The sequence below is a fragment of the Loxodonta africana genome, chromosome 4 (assembly GCF_030014295.1).
Source record: "Loxodonta africana isolate mLoxAfr1 chromosome 4, mLoxAfr1.hap2, whole genome shotgun sequence".
NCBI lineage: Eukaryota > Metazoa > Chordata > Mammalia > Proboscidea > Elephantidae > Loxodonta > Loxodonta africana.
This window is the reverse complement of record NC_087345.1, coordinates 155457792-155470533: the sequence shown is the minus strand read 5'-3', so window position 1 is coordinate 155470533 and position 12742 is coordinate 155457792. Positions and strand designations below refer to the sequence as shown.

The following is a 12742-nucleotide window of genomic DNA, read 5'->3' as shown; positions in this document are numbered from 1 at the left end:
AATCCCAGTTCTACCACTAGCTACTGTGTATCCTTAGGCCAGCTACCTTTACTTATCCTGCTCTGGGCCTTATTTCTTTATGTAGAAGATGGGGACTTGACCTACTGTCTTAGTCACGTAGAGCTGCTATAACAGAAATACCACAAGCGGATGGCTTTAACAAACAGAATTTATTCTCTCACAGTTTAGGAGGCTAGAAGTCCGAATTCAGGGTGCTGGCTCTAGGAGAAGGCTTTCTCTGTCCGTCAGCTCTGGGGGAAGGTCCTTGTCTCCTTTCAGCATCTGTGGGCCCGGCATTCCTCAGGCATCTGCATATGTCTTGGCATCACTCTTCCCCCCGTTCTCAATGCTGGGACTTCAGGTCCAAAGGATGCGCCCTGTTCCTAGCTCTTCATTCTTGGTGGTAGTGAGATACCTCTCTCTGCTTGCTTCTCTCTGCTTTTACCTCTTGTAAGATAAAAGGTATGATTCAAGCAAAGCTGTGACTCAAGATACGCCCCACACTGATTCTGCTTCGTTAACATATAGAGGTTGGGATTTACAATACATCACAAAATGGAGGATAATTACATCAGGTCACAAAGTGGAAGACAACCATGCAATACTGGGAAACGTGGCCTAGCCAAGTTGACATATATTTTGGGGGGACACAATTCAGTCCATGACACCTACCTTTTAAGGTTGTGGTGAGGATTATATACGCAAAGGGCATATAGGAGGTACTCAGTAAATGGTAGCTATTATTTTTTGCAAACATTTCCCCAGTCCCTGTAGGTTCTTTGTACGCATATGATAGAGGATGCCTCTTACTTCCAGGAAACAGCACAAGGTATGACCTGACCCCAGTCACAGCCGTCAGTGTCCACTTGCTCAGCAGTGATGGGACGCCGGTGCTGGTGGATGGGCCCATCTATGTCACGGTGCCGCTGGCCACACAGAACAGCCTGAGGCACAATGCCTACGTTGCAGCGTGGCGGTTTGACCAGAAACTGGGTAAGCTAGAGTTTTGTGCCGATCTGCTAACAGATGGCTTGCTTACTGATTGATTTTCCTTTAAGGAGCCTGTGGAAGTCTCTCCGTGACATTACTAAATGCTGCTGTTCACAGTGCATTGAGTGGTTTCTGGTGGATGAAGCTTCCTCCACTGTGCTGTTCAGGCATTCAGGCGCTCTGTTTAGGGTTTGTTATTTTGCACATTTAACGCTATTTTACTTGAAAAGAACATGCCAAGAGTATTGGGGACTAAAGTTAGCTCTCGTCATCTTCATCCTTTCACTCTTTAGAAGGCCATGCGATCCCTATTGGTCATATGGTTTTCTTTTTCTGTAAAAGGAAAAACATTTCCTAATATCCTATAAAAAAAAGAGAATAAAAATAACCCACCACCTAAAGATAACCACTGATAGTATTTTGAATTGTAGCCTTCCAGTCATTTCTCTATGCACAGATGTATTAGTTATCTATTGCTACATAACAAATTACCCTAAAACTTAGCAGCTTAAAACAATAACCATTTACCATCTCACAGTTTCTGAGGGTCAGGAACCCAGAAACAGCTTAGTGGATGGCACTGGCTCCCGTCTCTCACAAGGTTGCAGTCAACCTGTCATCTCAAAGTTCAACTGACTGTACTTGCAAACTGGTTGTTGGCAGTCCTCAGCTCCTCACTGGCTGTTGACCAGAGACTTCTGTTGCTTACCACATGGGCTTCTCTGTAGGCTGCTCACAAGATGGCAGCTCGCATCCCCAGAGGGGAGTGATCTTAGAAAAAAAGCACAAATGCTGGAAGTGGAAGCCAGTCTTTTATAACCCAGTTGAAGTGGTGGGCCATCACTTGTGCTGTATGCTGCTATGGTGGAAGTGGACTGTACAGGGTGTGAATAGCAGAAGGGTGGGGATCATTGGAGGCCACCTTCGAGGCTGCCCGTGACAGCATACACATTTGACTGGAATGGGATTTTAGGCAGTATCATGAACATCTATCCATATCATTGATTATTACTCTGAAGTATCAATTTTAATGAGATGAGTGTATAGTATTCTATAACCATATCATAACCTGGATAATCAATCCTCTGCAATTAGAAAAAAATGTTATTATTCTCACCACTGCTGTGATAAATATTTTGTAGCTAAGTCTTGATGTGCATCCATGATCATTTCCTTAGGATGAGATTTTGGAAGTGAAATTACTGCATCAAAAAAAATATGCAAAAATTTAAAGCTTTTAAAACATATTTCCAGATTGCTTTCCAGAAAGGTTTACTAGTTTACACTTGTAACAAGATGGGAGTGCATGTCTGTGCCTGAGATTTTATAGTGCATTGGTTCCTAAACTCCCCTGGTCTCCAGACCCGTGAAAGTTGAACTTCAGAATACCAGTCTTCAAATAACCCAATCAGAACTTAAAACTATTTGGCCATGCATAAAGATTATCTGATTCTCTATTTCCTCTCAGGAAATATATTTTTACTCAAATAATGCACGTTCCATATTTGTTTGCTAACCGAGCCCTCCCCCCACCAGGTATTTTTGTAATCAGGCTATGCTAATTTTTTTATAGCAACATGTAAAAAAATTGACATAGCGCACTTACGAAAATACCTGGGGGTGGAGAGTGTGGTTGGCAAACAAATTAGAATGCATGTTACTTGTATAAAAATGTGGTAATTCCATTGAGCCCTTTTCCTCTGAGAACCTTCATTGTGTGGTTGATCTAGTTCCATTTAAATGGTCCTTTTAACTTAGCATCTACTGTGAAAAATTGAGCTGCCAAATTCCTGACTTTAACAGATAGTATGTGTGCAGAAAAAGCCAATGTTTGGATAGTCATTTGCAAATAATCAAATCAATTAAACTATGTTTTCTGAAAATTTGTCTTTAAGGTTGGATAGAACCATATGTTCTTTAACTTACTAAACATAATAAATACCAAAAAACCAAACCCGTTGCCGTTGAGTCGATTCCGACTCATAACGATAATAGAAGCCTACGTATTTCTTAAGGTTTTTTTTTTTTTTTTTTTTAACTATTCTTGTATTTAATCAATAATATCATTGTCTAAGTGGAAATTAAAATACTTTAGCTAAATACAAAGTTCCAAATGTAGCATCAGCAGATTAGGAAAACAAAAATAGGAAGTCATCTTAAGTACATAACACAATTAACTGATTAGCTGCTATTTATGATTAGTTCAAATATGACAACACTTTATCCACTTTTGAGGTATATTAAACTGCCAATTCCAAATTGTTTAATAGCCAGAAATATCCATTTGTCAATCCCTTTAAGAGTTTTTCATCTAAATCAGGGCTGGCAACCTATGGCCAGCAAGCTAAGAATGGTTTTTAGGTTTTTAAATGGTTAACGAAAGAATCAAAAGATGAGTGATATTTTGTGACACATGAAAATTATATGAAATTCCAATTTAAATGCCCTAAAATAAAGTTTTATGGAAACCCAGCCACACACATTTGTTTCTGTATTGTTTATGGCTGCTTTTACACTACAGCAGCAGAGTTGAGGAGTCATGACAGAGACCATATGTCCCCACAAACGGAAAATATATGCTCTCTGGCCTTTTACAGAGAAGGTTTGTGACTTCTGATCTAAATGCTTCCCAAGGGGAAGCCCAAGGAGCAACTATTTGAAATGACCACCCAGGATCACTGAGAATGTGCTTGGTTGTGTTTAACACTTTGTTTCACTTTGATCGGTGTGAGAGGTATAGCTTTTGCACGAACATGTGTGAAACTGTCCTAGCACTAGACTGGATGCCTGGCTGTACAGTTCCTGTGTGATCCTGGGCACATCACTTAATTTCCCTGAGCCTCAGCTTCCTCATCTATAACAATACCAATTCCAACTCTACCAACCTCTCAGAGTTATCATGAGAATCAAAATAAGAGAATGCTTACAATAGATGTGACAAACACTAACCATTTGCCATTGAGTCATTTCCAACTCATGGTGACCCCATGAGTAGAACTGTGCTCCACAAGGTTTTCGATGGCTGGTTTTATCAGAAGTAGATCACTAGATCTTTCTTCCGATACAACCTTCCCTAATATTTCCAGCCAGACTCACTAAAATCAGGAGCCTTCAGTAAGCTCTGTGTTGATTTATTGTAGCGCTTCACCGAAGTATGAGCTGGTGTTCATGTTTAGCATGAGTCAAGAGCAACGACAGCAATTTGAAGGTTGCGTTTGTATTTTCTGTAAAACCACAGTGCACGTTATTTTTCATTATGGAGTTTTGTGCTCTCTATATAAAGATCCATGTGTTACATTCCTTTTAGAATACGGTACTGGGGGGAAAGTTGGCTTTTGAAGAACTTGGAAGTTTCCTTGTATCAGAAATGGACACTTGAGTCGTTCCTTTTCCCCTATAGACTGATGATTCTAGGAAACTAGGAAGAGCTACGTTCAATATGAAGTCATAGTTAACTATATTCATCTAGAGCTGTTCTGTCCAGGACAGTAGCCACTAGCCACATGGGCTGTTGAATGAGCGCTTGAAATGTGGCTGGTCCAAATTGTAATGTGCTATTGAATATTAAATTCATACCAGATTTCAAAGACTTGGTAAGAAAAAAAAAAGAATGTAAGATATCTCTTTTTTTTTTTATTGATTACATGTTGAGATGATAATCCTTTGGATGTTAGATTAAATAAAATGTTATTAAAATTCATTTCATCTGGTTTTTTAAATGAACCTATTAGAAAATTTAAAGTTACACTAGTGACTCACATTATATTTGTATTGGGCAACTCCATTTTCAACCTACATGTTCATTGGAGAGTAACCTAAAAAATTAACGTTATCTTAGAACATAAAATTGGATATTTGTTTAGTATGCTACAACAGTATGACTTAGCTAATTGCTACATGTGCCTTCAATAAAAATGATTGTTTTTAAGAAACACAATTGGTAAAATTGCTTCTATCCTCCTTTCTTAATGGTTGCTTTCTCTCTTGCTTTTATCATCTTCATAGTCTTTGTTGTTACACTCCACTGCTAATCCTTTTATTGCAGACAAATAATAAATGTTTATTCCCCATGAAATGAAGAGTGAACCACAGGTTGAGGTTGTTGTAGGTATCAGAAATGAGTATAATAAAGGTGGGCAAGCTGACAAACTTCCTTTCAGCCAGAAGGGAGGCCCCCTTTTCCTGGAGAATGAAGCTCTATTTTACAGACTTGGGAAACCTACATCAAATTGATTCAGACCAGAATCTAACTGATGTTGGAAGTGTAAAGCAAGAGTGTCTGCCTTAGTCCTGCCTTTATGCTTTCATCACTCTAATATTAGAATACAAGGATATTCTGTACTCTACATCTACAAACCAGGGTACCTGATAAAACTTATTTTAAGGAATTGGCTCACCTGATGGTGGGGGCTGGCAAGTCTGAAATCTGTAGGACAGGCCTGCAGGCTAGAAACTCAGGCAGGTATTGCTGTTGCAGTCTTGAGTAAGAAATCTATAGGACAAGAGACAGGCTGGAACTTGGCAGGAGTTGGCATTGTAGTCTTAAATATGAAATCTAGGGCAAGGAACTCAGCAGGAGTTGGCGCTGCGGTCTTAAAGCAGAAAAAGGAAACTTCAGCTTTGGCCTAAGGCCTTCCAACTGATTGGATGAGGCCCACCCACATTATCATGGATAATCTCTTTTACTTGAAGTAAATGTTTGAAAACTGTAAAACACTACTGCAAGAAACTAAAAGAGCCCTTCCTAAGTAGAAACATTCCATTCTCATGGACTGGAAGACTTAACACTGTGAAAATGTTGATATTACCGAAGTGATCTATAGATACAATGCAGTCCTGATCCAAATTCCAATAACATTCTTTACCGAAATGGAAAAACATATTGCCAACTTTATATGGAAAGGAAAGAGGCCCCAAATAACCAAAGCAATATTTAAAGAACAAAGTTGGAGGCCTAACATTCGCCAATCTCAAAACATATTATACAGCCACGGTAATCAAACAGCCTGGTTCTGGTTCAATGACAGACACATAGGACAATGGAATAGAATTGAGAAGCCAGATGTAAATCCATCCATCTATGGGCAGTAAAAAAAAAAAAAAATAGGCAGTGGACTTCCAACAAGCAATCAAAGTTCATTCACTGGGGAAGAAACAGCCTCTTTAACAAATGGTGCTAACAAAACCGGATATCAATTTGCAGAAAAATGAAACAGGACTTATACCTAACACCATACACAAAAACTAACTCAAAATGGATCAAAGACCTAAATGTTAAAGCTAAAACTGTAAAATTCCTGGAAGATAATATAGGGACAAAACTATGGGACCTATTTATTTTTTGTAATAGATTACCAAACACAACTACAAATGTATGAGCAACAGAAGAAAAACTAGATAAATGGAACCTCGTAAAAATTAAATACTTAGTCTCATCAAAAAACATTATCAAAAAGAGAGCTCACAGATTGGGAAAAAATCTTTGGGAGTGACATACCTGGTAAGAATCTGAACTCTAAAAATATGTAGAAAACTGTAATAACACAACAACAGGAAAACAATCCAATTAAAAAATGGGCAAAGGACATGAACAGACATTTCACCAAAGAAGACAGTCAAGTGTCAAGTGGCCAACAAATACATGAATAGATGCTGGCAATTTCTGGGCATCAGAGAGATGCAAATCAAAACTACAATGAGGTATCATCCCACTTCTGCAAAAATGACAGTGATCAAAAAATCAGAAACAACAAATGCTGGTGAGGTGGGGGGATTGGAACCTTTATCCACTGCTGGTGGGAATGAAAAACATACAACCAAAAAATCAGAGACAACAAATGCTAGCGAGGTTGTGGGGAGATTGGAACCCTTATCCACTGTGGGTGGGAATGTAAAATGTACAACCACTATGGAAAATGGTATGGCACTTCCTTAAAAAGCTAGAAATAGAAATACCCTATGATCCAGCAATCCCATTCCTAGGTATATACACTAGACATCTAATAGCAGTGACATGAATAGACATATGCACACCTATCTATGTTCATTGCAGCATTCTTCACAATAGCAGAAAGGTGGAAACAACCTAAGTGCCCATCAGTGGATGGATGGATAAACAAAACGTATTTACACACAATGGAATACTACACAGCTATAAAGAATAATGATGAGTCCACAAAATATCTCATGATGACATGGATGCATCTGGAAGACATTATGCTGAGTGAAATCAGCACAAAAGGACAAATACTGTATGGTCCCATTTTCATAAAAAGACAAAAACAAGTATACGCATAGAAATTAGCATTCTTTGGTGGTTACCAGGGATGGGAGAAGGAGGGAGGGGAAATCATTCTCTAGACAATAGACACTTGTTAGTTTTGGTGATGGGAAAAGCAACACTGAATGTCGGTGAAGTGAGCACAACTTAACCAAGGTAAAAACACTGAGAAATATACAAGAAATAAGGGACATTATTGATAAATGCTATGACATACACAATTTGACAACAGCACTAACAGCCAAAAAATATGTGAGTGGTTACATAGATAAATATGTATGCATATATGTGTATAGGAAGGTTTATGTGTATATATACGTGAGCCATATCTAGGTGAATCTGTAGACATATCTATATACATGTTTGTGAGTGCTGTACATATATTCATACATATAATAAAGCACATAGGAGGCACAGTCACAGATACTTGCCGGACGTAACCAGACACCTTGCAGGACTGGTTTACTGGGTTAAAGGGCTAAGGACCATAGTCTCATGGAACATGTTCGTCAGTTGGCGCAACATAGTCTATGAAGTTAAATTTCTACATCCTAGCTTGGTAAGTAGTGTCTGGGGTCTTAAAAGCTTGTGAGCACCCATCTGAAATACAACTATTGTTCTCTACTTGTCTGGAGCAAAAGAAAGAAGGAAACTACAGACTCAAAGCAGAAACCAGTCTACAGGACCAATTGCCTACACGAACCATGGCCTCAGCTTATCTGAAAACCAAAAGAACTAGATGGTGGCCGGCTACTACTATTGACCTGTTCTGACTGGGGCCACAATAGATGGTCTCGGATAGAATGGGAGAAAACTGTAGAATAAAACTCAAAATCTTAAAAAAAAAAAAGACCAGACTTACATGACTGGCAGAGACCTGGGGAACCCCCAAGACTGTCACCCTGAGATAACCTTTAAACTTTGAACTAATTCCAGAGGTCACCTTTCAAGTAAGTAACAGATTGTTTATAAAAGGCAATATCACCCATGAATACTGTGCTCCTTTTATACATATTTAAAAAATTAATATGTTTGAGGCCAAATGGTCAACATTTACCCTAAAGCAAAGATGAGAAGGTCAGTGGGGGCAGGGAAGCAAGAATAATGGGAATGGAACAACCAGAAGAGAAATAATGAGAATGTTGACACAATGTGGAAAATGTAATCAATGTCACTGAACAATATGTGTAGAAAATTGTTAAATGAGAACCTAATTGCTGTGTAAACTTTCACCAAAAACTCAATAAAAGATTTAAAAAATAATAATAAAGTAAATGTTAATCACATCCACAAAATACCTTCACAGCAACACCTAGACTAGTGTTTCATTAAATAACAGCCTAGCTAAGTTGATGCATAAAATTAACCATCACAGCCCTCCTGCATTTTGCCAGTAGTTACCAAGATTTCAAACTCTGTAGAGAGCGGATGAAATTCTTCTGTAGTTCAGCAGGACATCTGCTTGAATGATAAATCCATGTTTTAAGCCTAACTCAAATACTTTAATCCATGACTGCCAGAAAATTAAAAGTTTACTAATAGGAAAGAGACATAGAAATGCACCCTTTCAAACATCATTAGAGTCAGGTCAGTATTTGATGTTATCATTTATCTTGGTTGTCTTGGTCACAGTTATCTTTTATTTATTTATTTTTTTTGAATGGGCAAAGAATTTCCCAAGGGCAAAGAATTTTCTGTTATAGAAATTAGCATGTCCATGTTTCAACCTACATGTTCATTGGAGGATAACCTAGTATGTTAACACTATATTAGAACATAAAATTGGGTGTTTGTTTAGTATGCAACAACAGCATGACTTGGCTAATTGCTACATGTGCCCTCAATAAAAATGATTGTTTTTAAGAAGCTTAACTTGCTGTATAGTACAGTTGAAATGTTTGCAGCATTTAAGTGTACCGCTGAAGCTATTTTGGTAAAATGTCACTTGACTGGTGGAGCGGCATATGGTTCTATGTAGTGGACATGTCTTTTCCTTTGAGGAATTAGCAGAATTAGGATTTTCTAACTGTGCTAACTCTCCTTTTAAAGTAGTACAGTGCTAGAGTCTTGTGCCCTGGGTGTCTGAAACAGGGCTTCGAACCATTTCTGCCTGGTTCACTCATGGCCGACAAAGCAAAAACCGGAACAGACCTGAATTTTCAAAATTTGGGTGAAGCAGAACAATAACCAGAATGGGAAAATTTACAGGTCAAAGCTCTGGAATGGGGGAGTTGGAAGAGGCGTTATGAGCCCTTTCAGGAGCCTAATGCACAAGATTGTATTATTCGCAAAACTGTGGAGAGCGACACACATTCAAAGCAGTGCAGGCGGCAGCCATCTTGAGCGGGGCAGAGCTGTTTCTGACTCTACTCAAAATCCAACAGGCAAGATAGCAACCAAGTACGCTGTCCTTGTTTTCTAAGAGGAAGATTAAATTTCCAGCAGGGCTTTAACCCATAATGTTTCCCTTTCTGGTTATCATTCTGCTTCACCCAAATTTTGAAAATTTGGGTCTGTTCCGGCTTCATTTCGTCAGCTGTAACTGAACCAGGCAGAACCACTTTGAAGCCCTGCTTTGAGAAAATGGGCTAAAGTGAATATACACACCTTTTTTTTTTTTAAATCGAATTTATTTTGTATTGTAATAAATAATGTAACAAAACATTTGGCATCTATTGTGTTTATCCCATTGTTCACAGTGTTCATAAATGTTCATCTTTCCATTCCTAAATTTTTCCACCGTATACATACCTTACTGTCAGTCATATGTAGGAAGCTTCTTAGAAATAAACAGCTATATTTTCCAGGTCTGGCAAATGAAGTGTTGTCGGCCATGGTGAATGTATCTTAGCTGAAGCTTTCTGGGGATGATTATATCAGTTTGCTTTTACAGGCATTTACTCTTTCTTTAACCTGTAAGTGGGACAGATGGCCGTCTATGTATGGAGTTGTCAGACTGTGATCTGACTTGTTGCCCTGGGGAATGGTCACTTATGAACAAACAAACCAGGTCAGTGGCTTGAATTTAAAGTGACTGACTGACATGGAGTGGCAAAGAAATCAAGATTTAAGATTTTGCATTTGATAAGTTTCCACTGTTTAACGATAACTTAGGTTACTTGCTTTGAATCCTCTGATTCTAGTAAGATGACAGGAATAAAAGGGCATTCAAAGAGTGAAGCTACTTCGTAGAATCCAGTTTTAACTGCCTTCCCAAAAAGCAGCATGTAGAGTGTGTGTGGGTTGCTATAGAGATAGTGCTTACTGAAACAGCTTCTTATCATGTATGGTGCATACGTATCAGACACTCAGGAATACCAAGTCATAATTGGCCTGCAGTGGCTCTGTCTCAGCTTTGGATGGTGAACAGTACTGCTGATGCTGCACTCATTTAATTAGATCTTTTAGGTAAGTCACGGCCAGCTTGCTCTTGAAGGTGGAGCTTGATTTAAAATGTGGATGTTAGGGTTTTGTATTTTTGTCTGTTTTTTATTTTCATTTTGTTGTTTTGGGGAGTAGAGGTTCCTAAAGCAATAAATTATGTTTACGACTTTAAAAAAATGAAAATAATATTACTGGCTTACCTTTTTCTCTATATACCATAAGTCACATGTCTAGATGGAAGGTGGCATACTGGAATACTGAGGTGTAATGATTGAATGAGAAGAATGAACTATATACATTGTGTGGACAAAAGTTAGGACAAAGGGGGAATTCATTTCTCAAACAAGTGTGATATTAGTTTTAGAGTCATGTGCATCATCTTTAAATTTTTCAAAAAGAATTTTAAATGCAGTAGCTCAGGGTATTAAACAAAGAAGGAAGCAGATATACCTATCTAAGTATGATATCAACGTAGCCTTAGGGTGGATGTTATCAGAAATAGGCCTTTCCACCCCAAAGGCTATTTCACAGAAACAGAAATAACTCTCAGGAAAAGAGTCTCTACTATTCCAGATATTAAAATTGCCCACAGAAATGAACTGGGTTTCTGTTAAATATGTAGGAGGGGGAAAAAAAGGTAATTTACATGCAAAAAAAGCTGATTGGAGCAATAGACAGTCAAGAACACTGAAGGCATATGGCTTGATTTAGGGAAATGATGAGGCCATCAACTAAGAACTTTGTCCGGCCAAAGACCTCGGTTCCCAGGTGGTGAGTAGTGACTTGTTTTCTGACAGGCAGATTGGCATCTTTTTGCCGCTATGGACCGTTAGCAGCAGACTTGCAGCGGTTCGCTCCTACTGTCTGAGTGGCGCCGGGCCGTGTCTCACATGCAGGGCCAGTGAGCACAGAGTGATCTCAGAACATGGACATTTGTTTTTCGATGTTGCTTAGCAACTCAAAAAACAATCTTGTAATATCAATCCATTCTGAAGAATTGTTAAGCCTTTTGTGTTTGTAGCCAAAAAAAAAAAAAAAGGGATTTTCCGAAAATCACACCGGTCTCCTTACCATTATATTAGCATATTAGCAATACTGTAGTTGTGGTTCTTAAAATGGCAGTTTATATAGAACTAAAATTTCCCATGCTTGGGTTTATCATCAATATTTTTTGGCAAACTTGACAAATGACTGCTGTTGCCCACTTTTGTAGGCTTAGACTGTAGAAATCAATATGTTCCTCCTGAAAGAAAATGTGTCTTATTTTACAGTTTGCCCTTAATTACCACTTATGGAATAGTCATTTTGTGGATTATCTGTGGCAGATTTTTAACCGCCTGCTGGCTTTCTCCATCACCTGGAAGCCTTCAGGGCTGTCTTGCTCTGCTGCCACTGGGCTTGGAATTTTAAGTACTGCCTCTGACATGTTCATTCTAGTATCAGCCCGGTTCAAAAATAATTAGGAAGATAAACCTGCCATAATTTACATCAGAACCTAGTCTTTTTAACATGTTTTCTGGTTTTCCTTATCTCTACTTGAATGGGTAGTTAAAATGTGAAAATATTTTTGGTAAATTTGAATATTGCATGGGATAACATACAGCTTAATAGCTTTGTTGTTGTTGTTGTTAGTTGCCATTGAGTCGATTCTGACTCACGACAACCCCATGCGTGCAGAATAGAACTGCTCCATAGGGTTTTAAAGGCTGTGACCTTTTCGAAGCAGACTGCCAGGCCTGTCTTCCCAGGGGTCTCTGGCTGCCAACCTTTAGGCTAGTAGTTGAGGGTGTAATCCTTTGCATCACCCAGGGACTTCTTTAATAACATTAGTATATAGAATATAGTCAGCATATAGTCCTGCAATTGATAGCAAAGTCACCTTGGACTTGAATATTGATTTCTCAGCTGACTAGCTGTGTGATAGGGAGCAAGTCCTTTAACCTCTTTGTGCCTCGTTTTCTCATCTGTAAACGACAATAATAATAGTATTAGCACCTACCACATATCATTGTTGGGAATGGAGAGCACTACAACAGTGCCTGGCTTTTGGTAAAGAGCTCTGTAAATATTAACTGTTATGATCATTGC

The 12742-nt window shown here is 38.6% G+C and overlaps 1 protein-coding gene across 2 annotated transcripts in view; it reads left to right on the top strand.

The window, feature by feature from the left end:
* FAM171A1 (family with sequence similarity 171 member A1) overlaps positions 1 to 12742 on the top strand; it is a 154218-nt gene that overhangs the window by 121345 nt on the left and 20131 nt on the right. The window contains exon 5 of one of the 2 annotated variants that reach the window (XM_064284884.1): positions 817 to 993. The exons of the other annotated variant lie outside the window; for it this stretch is intronic. Coding sequence (XP_064140954.1) covers positions 817 to 993 — 177 coding nt within the window. The remainder of the gene's footprint in view (positions 1 to 816; positions 994 to 12742) is intronic. 2 annotated transcript variants of the gene reach the window in all.